This window comes from Pelophylax lessonae, assembly GCF_965119305.1.
Source record: "Pelophylax lessonae genome assembly, chromosome: 7".
Lineage (NCBI taxonomy): Eukaryota > Metazoa > Chordata > Amphibia > Anura > Ranidae > Pelophylax > Pelophylax lessonae.
The window spans coordinates 84,258,029-84,281,685 of NC_138774.1; the positions used below are offsets into that span (position 1 = coordinate 84,258,029).

Genomic DNA, 23,657 nt, shown 5'->3' on the forward strand with positions numbered 1-23,657 from the left:
TTACCCAGGTATACAGTATGTGCACAATTCCACAAGGACTCTTTTCAGGCCCCTATGTTGATAACACCTGTTTGTACATTGGATGTACAATATATGTATGTTTGCACATTGGATGTATGTAATAATATACATGTTTTCCTATATAAAGCTTGTAATATTTCTAAACTGGTGTGCATATATATGTATTTATGGTAAATGATATATGCTGGCTGCAGTAGTTCCATTGCTCCCAATTACTTTGTTTAGATTACTAGTTTATTTCCCAGAAAGGGAATCCCTTCTGTTCACAGAGGCCCAGTCCTGGGTGGAGGCACTGCCAGCTTTATTATCAAACCCACTCTTCCTCTTGAGACAATCCGTAAGAATGCAGTTTGGAGCCTAGACAGTAGTCACATCTAAACAGGAAGTGCCTAAACCAGGCATGTCCAACCTGCGGCCCGGGGGCCACATGCGGCCCAGAACTGCGTGCAATGCGGCCCACTGCCCCCTGACAATTTATTTATTTTTTTGCTGGGGAGAAAGGAAGTCGAGTCGGGGGCACGGCCACAGCGGCTTCCAACTAACTGTAGGAAGAGGCTGCCTCGGAGGGGATCATCCACTAGTTGTGTTAAATTAGTGCTGGGTGGGGGGCGGGGGCGCAGCAGTGAGGGAAGGGTGCAGCAGCGTTTTATTATTTATATACCTCAACTATAGTATATATTTTATATGCGGCCCGAGAAAATTTCTCTACACTCAATGTGGCCCAGAGAAGCCAAAAGGTTGGACACCCATGGCCTAAACAATCATGGCAGGATCACCACCTAGTGTATTATTCTAATGAAATCTGCTGCAAGCATTTTGTCTATGGGTAGACTTCCAAGATGTGGTGCCTAAAAGGATATTAGAATTGCAGTTTTCATTGTTATAACACTGAGCCTGATCAGTTTATCCTCCCACTTACCCATCAGCTTATAAAGTGACCAAGCAATACATCAATACTGTATCTACGGAACAGTATCAGGTAAGGATTATTAATAAAGTTCTCTATAATCTTTGGAATCCCAAAAGTTGACCTTTAGGAAACTGGGATTTCACTTTAGGAGCCCGTACAAACACAAATGGGCAGTAGACTTCATTTACAAAGTTGATTTTTTTCTTTTTTTATCGCTGCTCTGCTTTTCAGTATCAATTTTTCTGCAAAGGTTTAAAGGGTGCAGTTATGCTTTGAAATAAAAACTGAAAATAAAAAAAAAACACCAGTTGACTATGTTGTTTTTTTAATCTCTCCACTGTTCATGACCATGGGGTAGAAGAATGATTTTGCTGCCTTTTGAAAAAATGTATTATGTGGGTGGTTTATAAATAAAACATGTAATACCAGTAAAAAAATACACAAATACTACAGAGGATTCAGAAGCCATTTGTGAGATGATTGCCGAGCAACCGTCTTGTCCACAAGTATTACCCCCAATTCAATGTCAGAAAAGTGGGATGTTTCCAGAGATTATTGGCAAAAAAAATAAATAAAATAAATAAATAAAAACACCCACCTTCACCTCCTATACACACTGGGATACAAAACAACTGTATAGCCCCGAGCTATGATCAAAAAAGTAGCATGTGAATGACAGTAATAATTAGACCAACAGAAAAACAATAATGCTGCATCAGAATGGGAATAAGAAAGGAATATATACCTCACTCAGGTATTCTCACTCATTTGTTCTTGGGTGGTAAGTTCGCCACCCATCGGATCGCATATACCATTAGCGCTGAGTGGGTGGGACAGTGCCTAGGTCCTGGTTTTGCTCTTTTCTTTTGGAGGAATATATACCTATACTTGTTTATTTGAGTTTAAATATGGTACCCTAAAAAATTGAATATTATAATATAGGATGAGCAAAACTCAAATGCAGACCCTCTTTCTTTGTGCTATGACTGACCAATACCCAACATAACAAAGGTTAGTCCTTAGCACATCACACACTGTAGAACACACCAGTAACAATAAAGCTAAATGACATTTTAAAGACACCCTGTAACCAATTTTATAAATTGCAGATAAAAGCACAGAAAAAATACCCTTGATAAAGTCACGTGTCTGTAACGCAACGCATCGGGAAAAGCCGTGGTGATGTCACTTCTGGTCTACGGCCGAGACCGGAAGTATCGGAGCGGACCGCATCGGCGGCATCCTAAACATATATGCAAACGCTTTCTTGGTCTACTAAAATTGTAAGCGTATTTCTGTTTGAAATTATTAAACCTGATTGAATATACTACACTATGAGAGTCCTCCCCTGTTTTCTCTGGTGAATGAGTATCGTAGGAGCACCGCTATTACTGCTATCCATGGGATGTTATTAGAGAAGGCATCTGATCCACCTGTATGAGACGTGAGGATTAACTGGTGAATATCGAGGTTTGCCTACAGATGTGAGATAAGTTCGAAGGACCTGTGGGGTTATTTAATATACCCAACACGCTTGTTTGAGTGCTAATGGAGGTGAGCGGCCATTGCACTTAGTTGTGAATTCCTAGCTCGCAATAAATCGCTCTGGGCGGTCACCGGAAGTGTCCTGTTTTATCCCATCACCATTGAACTGCTTTACCATTGCCACCCTTGGCGTTCACTTGCACTAGGTGCACTTTATTTGGGACTTTGCGATTTTTTCTGCGATTTTATATTTCATATGAATTCTATGGATTTTTTAGCTTGGCTTCTTATTTATTTTATCTCAACATAGTGAACACATTCACGCACTGTCACTTTATTGCATTATCTTTTCACGGATTTATTTTATTCAGTGCCTTTCTGGTGCTTTGGCACTTTTTTATTTTTATTTTTTCACTGGTCATTCATTCAGCTAATTCTACCATCACTTTGCAATTTTGAGTTGCTATTCTTCACTTTGTCACTTTACCAGCTATTTACCAGCTGTATTGCACTATTCTTCACCTTGAATCCCTTCACCATAGTGATTACTTCCTTCACATTGTGATTATCATTTTGTAATCACCTTCTTAGCACTGTAGCACTTCATATATCATGTCTGCACTTTACATATCCGTTATTATAGTTATATGTATATTAGAAGATTTATCTATTGAATTTTATTGTGATTTAATATTGGTTTTATCCATATTTATTCATCAGTCATAAGTTCCATTTATTTATTTGAGTCTGTTTGGTTCACCAATTTTAGAAAATTTTGCGCTGATTCTTTTTATCTTTAAAACAGAAAAAATAGTTATTTCAAATTCTTAAATGACTTTACTTTCCATACATTTCTATTCACTTGTAATGCGCTTGTGGACTGGCTAAATAAATATGGCCACTCCAGGAGCATCATTTCCCTGGCACATCCCCCTCCTTATTGCAACGTCATAGCCCTCTCCCTTTCTGAGAGTTTTAAATCATTGTCTGTGCTGCCCCAGCTACTCCTCTCCTCCCTTCACCTCCCAACATAAACTTTTATGTAGCTGCTGGGAGATGAATGAAGGGGAAAATAATCAAATTTCTCTTGTGCGACAGCTGTAAGTCTGTTGACATTACATTCAAGATGGTGGTTGGATTTGGATCTACACAAGGGAGACCTTTACAAGTAAAAAAAACATGCAGGAAATATGGTAAATACGCATGACCTTCATGATCAGCAGTGCCTCATACCTTTGTAGAGTTTCCATCAAATGTTGATGTCCGTCCATTCAGAAGATTGCCTTTTCTCTGCAGAGCTTTTGCAAGCTGTGAATTGAACGAGAAAATGGACTTTATTGAATGTTAATCTCAACCTTTGGCAGTCAGTTGTTGAGCTTCTTAACATAAATGTCATGAGGCAGATTGAATTGTAGGCCCAAGCTAATTGAACAGAGGCAGGTCAGTGAGCATTTGGTTGGAACCAAATAAACAAAAGGCTACTGATACGAATTGAAGACTTTGTAAAAAAAACTTCACCTACTGATATCTTCATCAGTTAAAGAAGTACTCTTAGTTCAAAAATAAAATAGTGGCCCAAAATAAAGCATTTGCAAATACCTTAAAATGTAATTTCAATTCATTGCCATCATTTTGTTGGAGAAATTCCTTATATCAAATCCAGTGCCTGCTTCTCTCCATAATGAAGGTTCCAGGCTGGGCATTATTCCTAAGTAGAGATGAGCTCAGGCATGTTTGCATCGTAGTACCAAACTCATGATTGATTCCACCAAGAAGTTGTCACCTTTACTGGGCCAATCATATGCTTCTGAGGCTTTCCCTGCCTGATAGCCACACATATACATGACCCTTATATACGTGTGGCTGTGGAGATGATTGGCCCAGATCATCCCCACACAGGCTGGAGATGATTGGCCCAGCACAAGTAATGGATTACTGGTGAGCTCGCTCAGACGCCATCCCCCTAGATGTACTATCCCAGCCCCTTCCTGCATGTATATACGCAGGTGTGTGTGAGCAGCCAGGGAGAGCTTGTGCTGTGAAGTTCTCGGAATAAGGAGAGTGCGACTTCATATCCCCGCCTCTTCAGCTCATCCATTCAGAAAAATGTTTTACACTCATCCAGAAAATGCAAAACATTCTCTTAATGGCACCCATGCCAAGTAACTGACCTCTTGTATGCAGAATACAGCAGGGCAGCTGCTCAGAACAGGACCCAGAATCAAGTGGAGACCGCTAGCGCAGCGGTGCCTTCTTTAGTAATTTCCAGCTTCCAGGGGCATCAGCCAGGAATGTCTTATCCATAGTTACATTGGTAACCATTGGTACATTGGTAACCAAGCTGGACCAATGTACCTATTAGACACGTGCAGTTTGTTTCGTTCCGAATTGAAATTCGGCCAAATATTTTGTTATGCGGAAATTCAGGTACATTTTGAATCTCCGAATTACAAAAGTATTGAACTTTACCTAATATGAAATAAAGAAACAAAATTTTGGACAAAATTTGAATTTGAATAGTTTTTTAATCGAACTCGAAGAGTTTTCAAATTCGAATCATGTTAGAATTTGAATAGTTTTCGAATCAAATTAATTTTTCCGAAGACAATAAAATAAAAATGGAAAATAAAGGAATATAATAGAATAGAAAAGAATAGAATAGAAAATAAAAAAATAGAATATAATAGAGTAAAACAGAACAGAGTAGAAAAAAGATTAGAAAAAAAAAAGGGATAGAATAGGAAATACAAGAATGAAATAGGAGTAAAACAGAGAATAAAATAGAATAGAAAATAAAGGAATAGAATAGAACAGAATAGAGTAAAACATTGAATAAAATAGAAAAAATATAACCATCTTCTGAAATTTGAATTTCAAATAGAATACATTGGGATTTGAATACAATAGAAAAGAATAGAATAGGAAAAAAAAAAAGAATATAAGAGAATAAAACAGAAAGAATATAACCTTCTTCTGAAATTCAAATTTTGAATAGAACAAATTCAAATAGAATAGAATAAAACAAACAATAGAAAATAAGAGAATAGGAAGAATATAACAATATAACTTTTTACAAAATATGAATTTCAAATAGAATAAATTTGAATTAGAATAGAATAAAATAGAATAGAAAAGAATAGTTTTTTTATTTCAAAAGAAAATGATAAAACTGAAAACAAAAGAATAGAATAAAATATAAAAAAACAATAGCATAGAATAGAATAGAAAGAATATAACCATCTTCCAAAACTCGAATTTCAAATAGAATAAATTTGAGTTAGAATGGAATTAGATTTAAATGCAATTCAAATGGAATTCAAATTTGAATTGATTCTAATTTTCCTAATTTTGAAAATTTGAATTGATTGGAATTCAAATAAACAAAACGAATTCTGAAAATGAATGAAACAGATTTAACTAAACAAATTTATGTAAACACAGAATCAAAACTAAACAAAACAATGTTTTTCGTTCTGCACATGTGTAGTAATTATGTACGGTATAAAATATCCATACCTGGAATTCATCTTTAAAGATAAATAACATACCTAAAATAAATATGTTATGTGCACATACTGTCTAATCTTGTGGCAGCATACAGTAGATGCATAGTTAGCTAGTCAGGTTGAAAAAAGACCATCTAGTTCAACCAATAGAAAAAAATAAATAAATAAATAAATAGAAAACCTCCACAAAATCCTATACCCACAGTTTTTCCCAAGGAAGGCAAAAAAAGCTCTCTATAAAGTATGGTCCCATTTTCGACTGGGGGAAAAATAAGTTCCTTCCTGATCCCCAGAAGGCAATTAGATTTTCCCTAAATCAACAATCTCTAGTATTATTACCTCAAATTTTTACCTACCTCAATACCTCTGTATGTACTGTATATATTGCATTGAGGGAGCTTTACTGGGATAATTGTTGAGGATTTCATGTAAAAGTGATCCAAGCAGCTATACAGCCCCTGGATTACTTTTACAGGAGGCGAAAGGGGGCCTTCCCCTCCTCCCTCTACTGCCTTTCCCAAGCTCTCCTGTCCCTCTTGGAAGCCCAGGATCAATGCAACCGGTCGCATCAGAATATGTACATGAAGTGAAAGGAACTGACACTGTTCTTTCCACGCTGGGACATCAGAAACAAGAAGTAACAAGGATTTACTGTTACTGTTAAGAGTTACCGGCTTATACAGCAGACAATCAAACCAATCTCAGTTTGATTGGCTGCTTTGGACACCAGAGGGGAGATATGGAGTGTCATAGATCCCAGATCTCTCCATAAAGAGGATCTGTCATGGCCCATGTTATCACAATGAAATAAAGCTGATCAAAAAAGAAAAAAAAAAAAAAAATAGGACAGTGTAAGGGCTCTTTCACACAGAGCGGACCGCATTGCGATCCACTCCGGCACTTTTTTTTTTTTTCTTCACGGAGACGTTTTTGTCATCCGCTCCGTATGTCCGCATATCATCCCATCCGTTTGCGGATGATATACGGACATAATGTAAGTCTATGGGCATTGCGGATGTCAGCGGATGACAGCGGATAGGGTTCTGTTCCGTTCCAAAAAGCCAAACAAAACTGAAAGGAAGAAAATTGGATGTCAGCGGATGGTATTCCGCTGACATCCGCAATGCCATTGACTTACATTATGTCCGTAAATCATCCGCAAAAAAATAGGATGATTTGCAGACATACGGAGCGCCCATGTGAAAGGGTCCCAAAAAGAAAAAAAAAAAAAAAGAAGAAAAAACATTTAAATAAAATAAATAATTAAAAAAAAATAATGTAAAGTGCCTCTGACCCCCCGTGCTCACAAGCAAAAGCGAACACGCACTAAGACCCCGCAAGCATATATAATCAGCAATCGCACCACACATGTGAGGTATCATCACAAACATCAGAGCAAGAGCAATTTTTCTAGACCTGTGTAACTCTAAACTGGTAAACTGTAAAGGTTTTTAAAGTATTACCTATGGATAATTTAATCTTCCGAGGTGTATTGCTGTTCCACAGGCAGTTGCAGTCTTAAAGCGAGACATGTTTGGTAATTATTTACTTGACATAACATAATTTTTATTATTTTATCAAAAAATTGGGCATTATATTGTGTTTGTGTTCACAAAAAAATCATAGACATGTATTTTTTTTTAAACCACTTGAAAAAGAAAATATTGTATGAAAAAAAATGCAACACCCCCTATTTTATTATTCAGGGCCTCTGCCTTAAAATGTATATAAAATTTGAAAGTTTTAAGTAATTTTCTAGCAAAAAAAATGCTGATTTTTTTTTTCATGGATGAGAGAAATGTCAGAATTGGCCTGGGGGAGGGGGGGGGGGGGCAAGTGGTGGTTAATATCCAGTTCGATTTTTGTGTATTTAGGAATGCATCCAGCTGTTTTTTAAAACAAGCTCTTCTTGTAAGGAAGCCTTTGTTTATGTACAGATTAAATCCATCAGATGTGATGTTGCCCTTGAAATGAATGGTCGGGTATCTTTAGCATTAAAAACATTGAACCATGTTTTCTACGTGGACCATTTATCCATATGCTGAACAAAATTATAAACGCAACACTTGTTTTTGCCCCCATTTTTCATGAGCTGAACTCAAAGATCTAAGAAAACCGAGATTCATCTGTGAAGAGAACACCTCTCCAAAGTGCCAGATGCCGTAGAATGTGATCATTTGCCCACTCAAGTCGATTATGACGACAAACTGCAGTCAGGTTGAGACCCCGATGAGGGTGACGAGCATGCAGATGAGCTTCCCGAGATGGTTTCTGACAGTTTGTGCAGAAATTCTTTGGTTATGCAAACCGATTTTTGCAACAGCTGTCTAGGTGGCTGGTCTCAGACGATCTCGGAGGTGAAGATGTTGGATGTGGAGGTCCTGGGCTGGTATAGGTACACTTGGTCTGCGGTTGTGAGGCCGGTTGCATGTTCTGCCAAAATCTCTGAAACGCCTTTGGAGACGGCTTATGGTAGAGAAATTAACATTCAATTCATGGGCAACAGCTCTGGTGGACATTCCTGCAGTCAGCATGCCAATTGCACGCTCCCCCAAAACTTGCAACACCTGTCTTTTAGGAACTGTTTGCCCAAAACTGAATTGTATTTTCATGTTGAGTTATTAAAATTTCTTTATACTGGACCAAGATCGTGCATATTTTTAGCCCCCACATACAAACTTTTTTATGTTTATCAACAGCAAACATTTTTTGCCATGTAGTAAAATACCACATCACAGAAAAATTGTCCCATTGTTGTATAAATCTCAAAATGCTGCTTCTGTTTACAGTACATTTTTACATGTACAGTATGGTGTGTGATTGTTCCATTACTTAAAGCTTTAGTCCAGGCAAAGGACTAAATAAGCGCTTGAAATATATATTTGTGATCTGTTTCTCTTGCCTAAGGCCTCGTTGACATTGGTGTACTGAACCTCCAAAGGGCCTTTCCCGTGCCCAGGGAGCCGCAGATGGCACATACATAACGGCTCTACGCACTTGTACCCATGTATGCCCTGATGCTCCTGTGCTAGTTTCATGCCCAGCACAATATACCATATGCAAAACTAGTGCAGAAAATAATCTGTATGCATGTGCAGGTAAATGATGATGCATGGGAGCATTGAAATTTACACAAGTATGGCCAAACAAAGCCACTTGCTTGTATGGCCAGCTATACGTGACACTTGTAACTAATGTGGCAAAATGTCAGAAATTTTATATATCTATATGCATGAGACCTAAGAATTTGTAGATTTAGTACTAAAAATCTTTCTTTACTACAAGAAAATCGACAGAAAAAGTTTCTGTGTATATATACACTGCTCAAAAAAATTAAAGGAACACTTTTTAATCAGAGTATAGCATCAAGTCAACTAAACTCCTGGGATCTTGAACTGGTCCGTTAAGTATCAGAGGGGGTTGTTAATCAGAGTCAGCTGCTTTGGTGGTAATAAAGGTTACAAAACAAAAGGTGCACTAGATGGGCAACAATGAGACAACCTCCAAAACAGGAATGGTTTTACAGGTGGAGTCAACTGACTTTTTTTTCCCTACTTCTCTTTTCTGAATTTTTTCACTAGTTTTGCATTTGCTAGGGTCAGTGTCACTACTGGTAGCATGAGACAATACCTGGACCCTATAGAGGTTGTACAGGCAGTCTAGCTCCTCCAGGATGGCACATCAATATGTGTCATTGCCAGAAGGTTTTCAGTGACTCCCAGCACTGTCTCAAGAGCATGGAGGAGATTCCAGGAGACAGGCAGTTACTCTAGGAGAGCTGGACGAGGCCTAGAAGGTCCTTAACCCATTAGCAGAATAGGTATCAGCTGCTTTGTGCAAGGAGGAACAGGATGAGCACTGCCAGAGCCATACAAAATTACCTCCAGCAGGCCACTGGTGTGAATGTCTCTGATCAAACAATCAGAAACAGACTTAATGGGGATGGCCTGAGGGCCCGACATCCTCTAGTGGGCCCTGTGCTCACTGCCCGGCACCATGAAGCTCGATTGGCATTTGCCATTGAACACTAGAATTGGCAGGTCTGCCACTGGCGCCCTGTGCTTTTCACATATGAGAGTAGGTTCACCCTGAGCACATGTGACAGACGTGAAAGGGTCTGGAGAAGCCGAAAGGAATAGTATGCTACCTGTAACATCATTCAGCATGACCGGTTTGGTGGTGGGTCTGTGATTGTCTAGGGAGGCATATCCATGGAGAGACGCACAGACCTCTACAGGCTAGACAATGGCACCCTGACTGTCATTAGATATTGGGATGAAATCCTTGGAGCCATTGTCAGACCATATGCTGGTGCAGTGAGTCCTGGGTTCCTCCTGGTGCACGACAATGCCCAGCCTCATGTGGCGAGAGTATGCAACCAGTTCCTGGAGGTTAACGGAATTGATACCATTGAATGGCCCCCTTGCCTGACCAAAATCTATTAGAACACCTCTGGGACATTATGTTTCAGGCCATCTGATGCCACCAGGTTGTACCTCAGTCTCTTCAGGAGCTCAGTGATGCCCTGGTTCAGATCTGGGAGGAGATACCACAGGACAGCATCCGTCATCTCATTAGGAGCATGCCCCAACGTTGTCAGGCATGCATACAAACATGTGGGGCCATACAAACTTCTGAGTACCATTATGAGTTGCTGCAATGGACTAGCCTGCTGCATAATTTTTTTCACTTTGATTTTCGGGGTGTCTTTGAATTCAGCCATTTATGTATATATACGCAGACATGGCCATAGTACCATTGCATAGAAAAAAAAAAAAAAAAATATATATATATATAAATATATATATTTGCACACTGTTGTATATATGTGTGTTTGTATGTATATATTTATATACAGGCATGACGAAAAATATTGGCTCCCCTGCATTTCTGTCTGATAATGCACCACTTCACCCAGAAAATTGTTACAATTACAAATGTTTGGGCATTCTTATGTTTATTTCTTTTGTTTGTATTGGTATGACACAGAAAAAGTGGAGACACAAAAAGCCAAATCTGACACATTCCACCCAAAACTCCAAAAATGGACTGGACAAAGTTATTGGCAAAATAATATTATTTCTCAAAATTGGAACAAATAATTGCATTCCAAGTTTGTGATGCTCCTGCTGACAATATAGAAATCACACCGACAACCAGTTAAAATGGTGAAAAATGGACTCAACCTTTCTGTTGTGTGTCTCTGTGTGCCACACTGAGCATGGAGAAGAGAAGGAGCAGCAAAGAATTATCCGAGTACAAAAATTGTGGAAAAGCATGGACAATCTCAAGGTTACAAGTCCATCTCTAGAGATCCTAGTATTCCTGTGTCCACTGTGCGGAACATTGTCAAGAAGTTTACAGCCCATGGCACTGTAGCTAATTTCCTTGGATGTGGACGAAAGAGAAAAAATGATTGAAAAAAAGATTGCAACAAATGATTGTTTGAATGGTGGATAAAGAACCTCAATCAACTTCCAGACAAAAATTGTGGAAAAGCATGGACAATCTCAAGGTTACAAGTCCATCTCTAGAGATCCTAGTATTCCTGTGTCCACTGTGCGGAACATTGTCAAGAAGTTTACAGCCCATGGCACTGTAGCTAATTTCCTTGGATGTGGACGAAAGAGAAAAAATGATTGAAAAAAAGATTGCAACAAATGATTGTTTGAATGGTGGATAAAGAACCTCAATCAACTTCCAGACAAATTCAAGCAGACCTTCAGGCACAGGGTACATCTGTGTCAACTCGTACTATACATTGCCACCTGAATGAAAATGAACGGTATGGTAGGAGACCCAAGAGGACCCCACAGAATCCTAAAAAAGCCAAATTGGAGTTCGCCAACTTACCTGAGGAAGTCTAAATCCTTTTGGGAGAATGTGCTGAGGACAGGCGAATCAAAATTACAGCTTTTTGGTAAAGCCAATCATTCAATTGTTTTCAGAAAAAGAAAGAAGGCCTAAAGGAAAAGAATACAGTCCCTACAGTCAAACAGAGGTTCACTGATGTTTTGGGGTTGTTTTGCTGCTTCAGGCACTGGATGTCTTGACAGTGTGCATGACATTATGAAATATGAAGACTACCAAAGAATTCTGGGGTGCAATTTAGGGCACAGTGTCACAAAGTTGGGTCTCCGTCAGAGGTTATGGGTCTTACAGCAGGACAATGACCCAAAGCAAGTGTCAAAAAGCACCCATAAATGGTTTAAGGCAAGGTGCTGGAGAGTACTGAAATATGCCAGCAATGGATCTAATCTAAATCCCACAGAGTACCTGCGGAGAAATCCCAAAGGAACCCTTCCAATCTGAGAGACCTGGAGCAGTTGGCGAAAGAAGAGTGGTCCAAAATTCCAGTAGAGAGGTTAAAGAAACTCATTGATGGTTACAGGAAACAATTGCTTTCAGTTATTTTTCCAAGGGATGTGCTACCAAATATTAAGTTGAGGGTGCCAAGAATTTTGCCCAGCCCATTTTTGGAATTTTGTGTGGAATGTGTCACATTTGGATTTTTGTTTCTCCACTTTTTTGTTTTTATATCCATACAAAGAAAAGAAATAAACATGAAAATGCATTTGTAACTGCAACAATTTTCTGGGCGAAGTGGTGCATTAGCTGACAGAAAAGAAGGGGTGCCAATATTCATGCCTGTACAGTTTATAAATATATACATACATACACACATATGTACAACATTATATATATATATATACACAGTATCTCACAGAAGTGAGTACACCCCTCACATTTTTGTAAATATTTTATTATAATTTTTCATGTGACAACACTGAAGAAATGACACTTTGCTACAATGTAAAGTAGTGAGTGTACAGCTTGTATAACAGCGTAAATTTGCTGTTCCCTCAAAATAACTCAACACACATCCATTAATGTCTAAACTGCTGGCAACAAAAGTGAATACACCCCTAAGTGGAAATGTATGAATTGGGCGAAATTAGCCATTTTCCCTCCCGGGTGTCATATGAACTCATTAGTGTTAGAAGGTCTCAGGTGTGAATGGGGAGCAGGTTGTTAAATTTGGTGTTATCACTCTCACTCTCTCATACTGGTCACTGGAAGTTTACTTCTCTGAGGATCTGAAAAAAAAAGAATTGTTGCTCTACATAAAGATGGCATAGGCTATAAGAAGATGGCCAAGACCATACAGCTTTGCTTCTGGAGTCCTCTTCCACTATTACATGACGACTTCACAGAGCTGGTGGATGTTGGAGACCTTGGCCAGTCCATCACTTTTACCCTCAGCCTCTTTAGGAAGGCAGTGGTCATCTTGGAGGTGTGTTTGGGGTCGCTATGTTGGAATATTGCCCTGCGGCCCAGTCTACGAAGGAAGGGGATCGTGTTATGCTTCGTGTCACAGAACATGTTGGCATTCATGGTTCCCTCAATGAACTGTAGCTCCCCAGTGCCAGCAGCACTCATGCAGCCCCAGATCATGACACTCCCACCACCATGCTTGACTGTAGGCAAGACGCACTTGTCCTTGTACTCCTCACCTGGTTGCTGCCACACACGCTTGACACCATCTGAACCAAATAGGTTTTCACTTAGGAGTATACTCACTTTTGTTGCCAGCGGTTTAGACATTAATGGCTGTGTGTTGAGTTATTTTGAGGGGACAGAAATTTTACACTGTTATACAAGCTGTACACTCACTACTTTACATTGCAGCAAAGTGTCAACAGTGGAAATTTGCTATTGCCTCAAAATATCTCAACACACAGCCATTAATGTCTAAACCGCTGGCAATAAAAGTGAGTACATCCCTAAGTGACAATGTCCAAATAGGGCCGAAAGTTTCAATATTTTGTGTGCCCACCATTATTTTCGAGCACTGCCTTAACCCTCTTGAGCATGGAGTCCACCAGAGCTTCACAGGTTACCACTGGAGTCCTCTTCCACTCCTCCATGAGGACATCGCGTAGCTGGTAGATGTTAGAGACCTTGTGCTCCTCCATCTTTCATGTGAGGATGACCCACAGATGCTCAATAGGGTTTAGGTCTGGAGACATGCTTAGCCAGTCCATTAACTTTACCCTCAGCTTCTTTAGCAAGGCAGTGGTCATCTTGGAGGTGTGTTTGGAGTCGTTATTATGTTGGAATCCTGCCCTGCGGCCCAGTCCCCGAAGGGAGGGGGTCATGTTCTGCTTCAGTATGTCACAGTACATGTTGGCATTCATGGTTCCCTCAATGAACTGTAGCTCCCCAGTGCCGGCAGCACTCATGCAGCCCCAGACCATGACAATCCCACCACCATGCTTGACTGTAGCCAAGACACACTAGTCTTTGTATTCCTCACCTGGTTGCTGCCACACATACTTGACACCATCTGAACCAAATAAGTTTATCTTGGTCTCATCAGACCACAGGACATGGTTCAAGTAATCCATATCATTGGTCTGCTTGTCTTCAGCAAACGGTTTGTGGGCTTTCTTGTGCATCATCTTCTGAAGAGGCTTCTAATTTGATGCAGTGTGCGGTGTATGGTCTGAGCACTGACAAGCTGACCCCCACCCCTTTAAGCTCTGCAGCAATGCTGGCAACACTCATACATCTATTTCCCATAGACAACCTCTGGATATGACGCTGAGCATGTGCACTCAATTTCTTTGATCGACCATGGCGAGGCCCGTTCTGAGTGGAAATTATCCTGTTAAATGGTCTTGGCCACCGTGCTGCAGCTCAGTTTCAGGGTTTTGGCAATCTTATAGCCTAGGCCATCTTTATGGTCGGACCCATGAAAATAACGGACCTCGTCACGATAGTTTCAACTTGCCGAAAACTCCGGTACCGGAAGTAGTAGCGGGTCCTTAAAGTGTCAGCACATCCTTTACATTGGTGAACACCGGATGATTGGATTCGTACCGGAGCTGACTTGCTGGATACAGGCGAAGTAGTCCTCTAACTACTTACCGTGTATGCCCCGTCTCTCTCTGGTAAGAGGCTATATGTGGTGAAGGGTTTCACAAGCGTCTGTCTGCAATTTACACCTGGGTGGAATTTACCTTGCATTCTCATGAACTGTATACCCATCAAGGCTGAATGTGGCTGTGATGTGATTCCCAGTCATTGCTGCTCTTCTTCCATGGGATTTATTGACTGTTCTACTGAGCGCGACTCCTTTCTCATCAATTTTTATATACATCCAGCTGTATGAGTTCGCTGCTATAAGGGCGCGGGTTTTATATGTTTATTTCATCTTTATGTAGAGCAACAATGTTTTTTTAGATCCTCAGAGAATTCTTTGCCATGAGGTGCCATGTTGAACTTCCAGTGACCAGTATGAGAGAGTGAGAGCGATAACACCAAATTTAACACACCTGCTCCCCATTCACACTTAAGACCTTGTAACACTAATGAGTCACATGACAACGGGGAGGGAAATGGCTAATTGGGCCCAATTTTGACATGCTCACTTAGGGGTATACTCACTTTTGTTGCCAGCGGTTTAGATATTAATGGCTGTGTGTTGAATTTTTTTGAGGGAAAGCAAATTTACACTGTTATACAAGCTGTACACTCACTACTTTACATTGTAGCAAAGTGTAATTTCTTTTCAAAGTGTTGTCACATAAAAAGATATAATAAAATATTTACAAAAATGTGAGGGGTGTACTCACTTTTGTGAGATACAGTGTATATATATATATATATATATATATATATATATATATATATATATATATATATATATATAACTAAATTGAGAAGAAATACTGTAATTGCGCTCTTCTTACAAGAAGCTATCTCGTAGGTAGCCTTAGCCTTTGCAGCCCACGCTCTGACTTGTTCTAATTAAAAGACATGTCCATGCATTATACCTGTTAAGCTACCCAGTGAAAGACAGCGGTCTGAAGAAACATGCCATTTCCAGCTGAACATGTGTTAGTCTAAGAAAGGTTGTAGAAAGATTATTTGTATGAATGATCTTTCGTAAGCAAACACTGAGAAATCGATATGCAGAATTGGATTGTTTGGATAAATGATATTTTCGTGCATCTATTTATCAAAGATACATTTAAAAAAAAACACCAATTATTGCAGTTATGCATTCATTACAATTAATAAAGTGTATTTATAAAAGCAACTATGGTAGGTACCTAAATGTATCCCTATTCACATGCAATGTCTTCAGAGGTAGCTGTTCCAGAGGACGTTGCATGTGGATGATGAAACGTGTAAGGTGAACATCCGATTATATTACTTCCACTTTGGTTGAACACACACTGGGGAACCAGCGACAATTCTGGTTTTATTTCCGTGAATACCTGGCATGGGCGTCTGCAAAATTATCCCTGTGAGGGGAATATAACAAATTATATGATAAAAGTTAATTCATAAGATGTGATAAAGTCCATGAATACATCCCGGTGCAGATGATAAGAAAGGGTTCATAAATGTTGATGTATCCACCACCAATGAATGAAATGCACACTCACCAGAGCCAGGTGCTGTCTAAATTATAGGACAGTGTTAGGGTATGGTTCAGCAAGCCTTGTAGCCTTTGGACATCAAGATATTCAGCAACATCCGGTCTCAGGAACGAACTCCAAAAAGTTTATCCACTCAACACATCATGTGAGATTTTGAATAAAAAAGGGGAAGAGGCTCATGGTGCAGTATGAAAAGGTGTTTTAAAATTTAATAAGTAAAATTTGGGTAACACTGACATGAAAAACAGTGTACATGAAGATATAAAATAAATGACATTCAAACAATCAAAGGACTCACTTCAAAAGCCACCACTACAAGATGGAGTGATGGCTGGACCTTAAACGTTTGAGATAATAGCTCTACGGCCATTCTGATGCTCCTGATGACGCGTGGGACGCGAAACGGCCGTAGAGCTATTATCTCAAACCTTTAAGGTCCAGCCATCACTCCATCTTGTAGTGGTGGCTTTTGAAGTGAGTCCTTTGATTGTTTGAATGTCGTTTATTTTATATCTTCATGTACACTGTTTTTCATGTCAGTGTTACTCAAATTTTACTTATTAAATTTTAAAACACCTTTTCATACTGCACCATGAGCCTCTTCCCCTTTTTTATTCAAAATCTCACATGACGTGTTGAGTGGATAAACTTTTTGGAGTTCGTTCCTGAGACCGGATGTTGCTGAATATCTTGATGTCCAAAGAATACAAGGCTTGCTGAACCATACCCTAACGCTGTCCTATAATTTAGACAGCACCTGACTCTGGTGAGTGTGCATTTAATTCATTGGTGGTGGATGCATCAACATTTATGAACCCTTTCTTATCATCTGCACCGGGATGTATTCATGAACTTTATCACATCTTATGAATGAACTTTTATGATATAATTTGTTATATTCCCCTCACAGGGATAATTTTTGTTTTATTTTACTAAGTACTTTTTCTGAAGCACAGCAAAACCCCCCTTTTTATCTGTATTTCAGTGTATGTATATTTACGCTTTTTTGCTAGCTGCTGATACATTAGATCATTAGCGCTGAATCACAATTTTTGTTTCCAGCCATGGTATACTGTCATCAGTTTACAGAGGGGAGGACATAACCAGGCAGGATCAGCCAGGTATTTTAGGGGATAGACGGGGCCAAATTACACAGCACAAGCACTGTGCTATGTAACATGCTTTTAAAGAACAGGATCAATATTTTTTTTTAGGTTAACAAACGTCTTAAAAATAAATACTTTTCAGTCTTGGCTTGCGCAGTGACTGACGTCGCCTTCATGACATTGTCAAAAAGGGGCTGAGCATGGGTGACGTTAAAGCGGTAGTATCCCGCTTTTTGACACTTTTACCTACAGGTAAGCCTATAATAAGGCTTACCTGTAGGTACAAATAATATCTCCTAAACCGGCACGGTTTAGGAGATATTTACAGTGCATGCAGCCGCTCGCGCGAGCGGCGCATGCGCTCTGAAGGTCCTGGGGACCTTCAATTAAGTTGCCGGGAGCTTGCCGGAAAAATCACTCCCGCGCGCTGATTGGCCGGAAGAGACGGCTCCGGCGCGATGATTGGCCGGAGCCGTCTCTTCCGGCCAATCAGCGCGCCGGAGCCGCCGAACCCGGAAGAGACGACGAGGGACCATGGCAGCGCCCGCATCGATGTCCGGGGGTCCGTGTCGGGGCTTCGTTTTAAGGTAAGTTACACATAATGGGCTAGTATGCGATGCATACTAGCTCATTATGCCTTTGTCTTGCAGGTTTGTTTTTTTTTATTTTTTTTTATAGAGTTTACAACCGCTTTAAAATGATGCCCCCCCCCCCCCCCCTGAAAAAAGTTCTGCGGGCGCCCATGATACCTGGCTTAATGTTTTATGGTGTAAGTGAATATTTAGCAACTTTTTGAGTTAATAAAACAATTTTACACTTTGGGAACCTTCTCCTTTTTTTCCTAATGGCCCTGCTATGTGTACCTGGTGGCTCTGAGAGGTCCAAAGGAGGCAAAGTGATTATGGTTGGAAAACAGAATTTCCTGGCATTTCTTTAGATTCATTGCACAGGGTTCCCAACTTTTATCTTTGATTCAGCGGTGTATTTTACATTAAAGCGGAGCCAGCCTACCTGGTGATACGTTCTCTTAACTTCTGATACTCACCCACGGGCAGGGCTCGGGTCCTGCAGGAACGCATGGGAACAACGTTCCTGTACTTTTTCCACAGCAAGAATGCAGTGTCCATTAGCAGCCGCGTCCTGCAGGACTGACTGTCACAGGCCTTTGTATGCGAGCTGTCTGTGGCATCTTTGTGTGTGTGTGTGTGTGTGTGTGTGTGAAGAACAGAACCACTCAGTACCAGCCAGTAGTACCAGCCAGAAGTACCCGCCAGAAGTACCCGCCAGAAGTACTATCCAGCAGTACCAGCCGGCAGTACCCTCCAACAGTACCAGTCAGCAGTAACCACCAACAGTACCCACCAGCAGTATCAGCCAGTAAAACCAGCCAGCAGTACCAGCCAGCAGTACCCGCCAGCAGTACTAGCTAGCAGTACCAGCCGGTAAAACCAACCAGCAGTACCTGCCAGTAGTACCGGCCAGTAGTACCAGCCAGCAGTATCAGCCAGCATTACCCAACAACAGTACCAGTTAACAGTCCCATCCAACAGTACCAGCCAGCAGTACCCACCAACAGTACCAGCCAGCAGTACCCACCAGCAGTACCTGCCAGCAGTACCCACCAGCAGCACCTGCCAGCAGTACCAGCCAGCACTACCTACCAGCCAGCACTACCCACCAGCAGTACCAGCCCTGAAGGAAAGCCAGGAGCAGCCATCAGCCATACCTGCCTGGAGAACAGCAGCAGCCAGCGATACCTGCAGGAATCCTAAAGGAAGAAGTGAAGATTGAGGTCAGTTGAGTTGCAGGTAAACTGCAGTGCATTTGTGTGAAAGCAGCTTTAGGCCCCTTTCACACGATCGGTCCAATCGTTTTCACCTGTCTGTTTTTCAGGTGGACCCAATCGGGTCCATTTACACCCGCCTATCTCCAAGCTGATCCACTAAAAAAAAAAAAACAGAAGGAAATCCGTTCCCATCTGTCAGGCTGGATCGGATCGGAGGGCCCATAGAGTAGAGCGGGCTGTGTCCGATATCTGCACTGTCGTCTGCCCATTGTGGTCTGCAACCGGTTACCATGTCACTAAAGTGGCCCTCACTCCTCAAAAGATTGGGCACCCCTGCTGTAAGGGCATGAGTCCTGGATGGAGAGGTGCGCTGTAGCAGCCTTCCTCCTTAGTTTGGCCTTGGTGTGTGGCGGAGGGAAGGAGTCCTGGATGGAGTGGTGTGCAGTACTGTAGCAGGAGACCAACAGGGAAATCACAAAGATCTCCCATTAAGTTGATAAATGTGTTAAGACCGCAACCACTGTCGCGGCTGGCCTTAACACTTTCATCACTGTGGCTGGCAGGTCTCACTATTCTTCCCTACCTCCAACGCGCTGAGAGCATGGCATCAATACTAGACTTTATCACTGCATAAACTGGCACAGATACTAGGCTTTATTACTGCGTAAACTGGCACCAATACTAGGCTTTATTACTGCGTAAACTAGCACCAATACTAGGGGTAATTACTGCGTAAGCTGGCACTAACACTAGGCTTCTTTACTGTGTAAACTGGCATCAATACAAGGTTTTATTACTGTGTAACCTGGCATCAATTCTAGGCTGTATTACTGTGTAAACTGGCATCAATACTAGGCTTTATTACTGTGTAAACTGGCACCAATACTAGGGGTTATTAGTGTAAAAACTGGCACTAATACTAGGCCTTATTACTGAGTGAACTGGCACCAATATGAGGCTTTATTACTGCGTAAACTTGCATCAATACTAGGTTTTATTATTGCGTAAACTGGCACCAATACTAAGGGTTATTACTGCGTAAACTGGCACCAATACTAGGGGTTATCACTGTGTAAACTGCCACCAATACTAGATATTATTACTGCATAAACTGCCACTAATACTAGGGATTATTACTGCGTAAACTGGCACCAATACTAGGGGATATTACTACGTAAACTGGCACCAATAATAGGGGTTATTACCGTGTAAACTTGCACCAATACTATGTTTTCTTACTGCATAAAATGGTACCAATACTAGGCTTTAATACTGTGTAAACTGGCACCAATACTAAGGGCTATTACTGCATAAACTGGCGCTAATACTAGGGGCTATCACTGTGTAAACTGTTTACCGAGATTGCTTTAAGGTACAAAATAAATCTTTTGAGAGTTTTCTTCTTTCTAGGATCTGAAGCAATACCTGAGGAAAAAAGGAAAACTCTTGAAAGCTTGTCTTTCAAGAGCTTGGTTATTACAATAAAACGGTATCTTTGCATACAGCATTACTCTCTCCTAAAGCTACTATTTTGTAAGCTTATTTAATTATACTTATAAACTTATAGTTTTTTCAGTGGTGTGATATAGTGGTGAAAATTATGAGTGCCCCTCATCACCCAGTTTTGACTGTGGTGTCTTGTGTACCCCCCCCCCCCCCCTATATATTGTTCCTAGAGTCGCCACTGTGTGACAGGCACTACACCAGCAGCCACCAACACAACTCGCAATAGTAAGTGCCGCACACTGATTGAGGCTGAGCAGACGCTTGAATCAGAGCCTCTGCAAAGCATTAAGGCGCAACCGCAGTAGGCTGCCAGTAGTCCTCCTTTAGCTTCATAGCTCTCTGCGGGGGAAGTGACACCATGGGTCAAAGTGCAGCAGGAGACACGCGGAGCTGCTCTATTAAGTGCAAGGAACAAACAGTCTACTACATTATACACACCCGGGCCAACTCGTTAGTGAGGCTCTCAAGCAGCAGGTACAGACAGGGGAAAGAAATCATTAAAATTAATTGAGGGTACTTAAATTTATTAATTTTAAATAAAATATTTAATGAAAATAACATAAGCTAAAATAAGAGATTCACAAAAAAAAAAAAAAAAATAGTGATATGCAAAAAAGTAGTGTTCAAGATGCATGCAGAACACAAAACCTATATATCTGAGTAATGGAAAAAATACTACATTATTTGATTACCATTTTGGCTTCAAAGGTTTTTGCCATCTTTTCGATTTACTGCAGAACCCAATGTGTGTCCCACCCTTTCCACCCTCTCTTTCAGTAAATTATTTTTTAAATTATTTTATTTGTACAGAAATGAGAAAACAAAAGGGCACCATTATAGATTTCAAAGGCTTCCAGTAAAACAAAATCACATACTGAGTCTGCAAGTTGCTCCTCTCAGTGTGAGCCTCCACTTCAGCAGGATGACCCAATGTCCTCTGCAGAAACTACACCCAGTGCTGGAACAAGGTCATATGGTGCCCAGAGCAAAGATGACAAACTGCGCCCCCCCGGTTCAGCCGCTTGCTCGTGCGATCGGGGAGCCGGAGAAGGAATCTGCTGGCAGCGGAAGTTCACCATAGAGAATACCGAGGACCAGATGGTCCCCAGGAGTCTCTATGGCTCTCGGAGGCCTGGGTGCGACATTATGTTGTCACGTTCCGGCCTGGCAGTTGTAAATAGTGCCATGATCTTGGATAGAAAGGCAGAGATCTTTTTTTTTTTTTTTATCTCCCTCCTAGAGGAGAGATGTAGGAACTTATAAACCTCAGATCTCTTTGTATAGAGGACCTCTCATGTCCTGTTCTTATTACAAGGGATGTTTAAATCTACTTGTATTAGGGATAAAAGTGATCAAAAAATATATATTTAAAAGGAAAGTGTAAAAATATAAAAATAAAATAAACGATAAAAAAGAAATGTTTAAAGCGTCCCGTCCCCACATGCTTGCATGCAGAAGTGAACGCATACGTTCGTCGCGCCCACATATGTAAACAGTATTCAAACCACACGTGAGGTATCGTCGTGAATGTTAGAACGACAACAATTCTAGCCCAAGACCTCCTCTGTAACTCTAAACTGGTAACCTGTAAGAATTTTTAAAGTGTCGCCTATGGAGATTTTTAAGTACCAAAGTTTGGCCCCATTCCACGAGTGTGCAAATTTTAAAGCGTAACATGTCAGGTATTTGTTTACTCGGTGTAACATTATCTTTCACAATATATAAAACAATTAGGCTAATTTTAGTGTTTTTTTTTTTTTTTTAATTCATGAAACTGTTATTTAAAAAAATCACGTTTGAAAAAATTGCTGTGCAAATACCGTGTGACATAAAAAAGTTGCAATGACCGCCATTTTATTCCCTAGGGTCTCTACTAAAATTATATATACAGTGGGTACGGAAAGTATTCAGACCCCCTTAAATTTTTCACTCTTTGTTATATTGCAGTCATTTGCTAAAATCATTTAAGTTCATTCTTCTTCCTCATGAATGCACACATAGCACCCCATACTGACAGAAAAACACAGAATTGTTGACATTGTTGCAGATTTATTAAAAAAGAAAAACTGAAATATCACATGGTCCTAAGTATTCAGACCCTTTGCTGTGACACTCATATATTTAACTCAGGTGCTTTCCATTTCTTCTGATCATCCTTGAGATGGTTCTACACCTTCATTTGAGTCCAGCTGTGTTTGATTATACTGATTGGACTTGATTAGGAAAGCCACACACCTGTCTATATAAGACCTTCCAGATCACAATGCATGTCAGAGCAAATGAGAATCATGAGGTCAAAGGAACTGCCTGAAGAGCTCAGAGACAGAATTGTGGCAAAGCACAGATCTGGCCAAGGTTACAAAAAGATTTCTGCTGCACTTAAGGTTCCTAAGAGCACAGTGGCCTCCATAATCCTCAAATGGAAGACGTTTGGGACGACCAGAACCCTTCCTAGAGCTGGCCGTCCGGCCAAACTGAGCTATCGGGGGAGAAGAGCCTTGGTGAGAGAGGTAAAGAAGAACCCAAAGATCACTGTGGCTGAGCTCCAGAGATGCAGATGGGAGAAAGTTGTAGAAAGTCAACCATCACTGCAGCCCTCCACCAGTCGGGGCTTTATGGCAGAGTGGCCCGACGGAAGCCTCTCCTCAGTGTAAGACACATGAAAGCCCACATGGAGTTTGCTAAAAAAACACCTGAAGGACTCCAAGATGGTGAGAAATAAGATTCTCTGGTCTGATGAGACCAAAATAGAACTTTTTGGCCTTAATTCTAAGCGGTATGTGTGGAGAAAACCAGGCACTGCTCATCACCTGTCCAATACAGTCCCAACAGTGAAGCATGGTGGTGGCAGCATCATGCTGTGGGGGTGTTTTTCAGCTGCAGGGA

At 40.7% G+C, this 23,657-nt stretch overlaps 1 protein-coding gene across 2 annotated transcripts in view; it reads right to left on the bottom strand.

Moving 5' to 3' along the window:
• The window catches only part of LOC309559343 (leucine-rich repeat and fibronectin type III domain-containing protein 1-like protein), a 147,155-nt gene that overhangs the window by 19,108 nt on the left and 104,390 nt on the right, over window positions 1–23,657 (bottom strand). For both annotated transcript variants that reach the window (XM_082262576.1, XM_082262577.1), the window contains exon 4: window positions 3,650–3,724. In XM_082262576.1, the coding sequence (XP_082118702.1) occupies window positions 3,666–3,724 (59 nt within the window). In that variant the 3' untranslated portion in view covers window positions 3,650–3,665. The remainder of the gene's footprint in view (window positions 1–3,649; window positions 3,725–23,657) is intronic.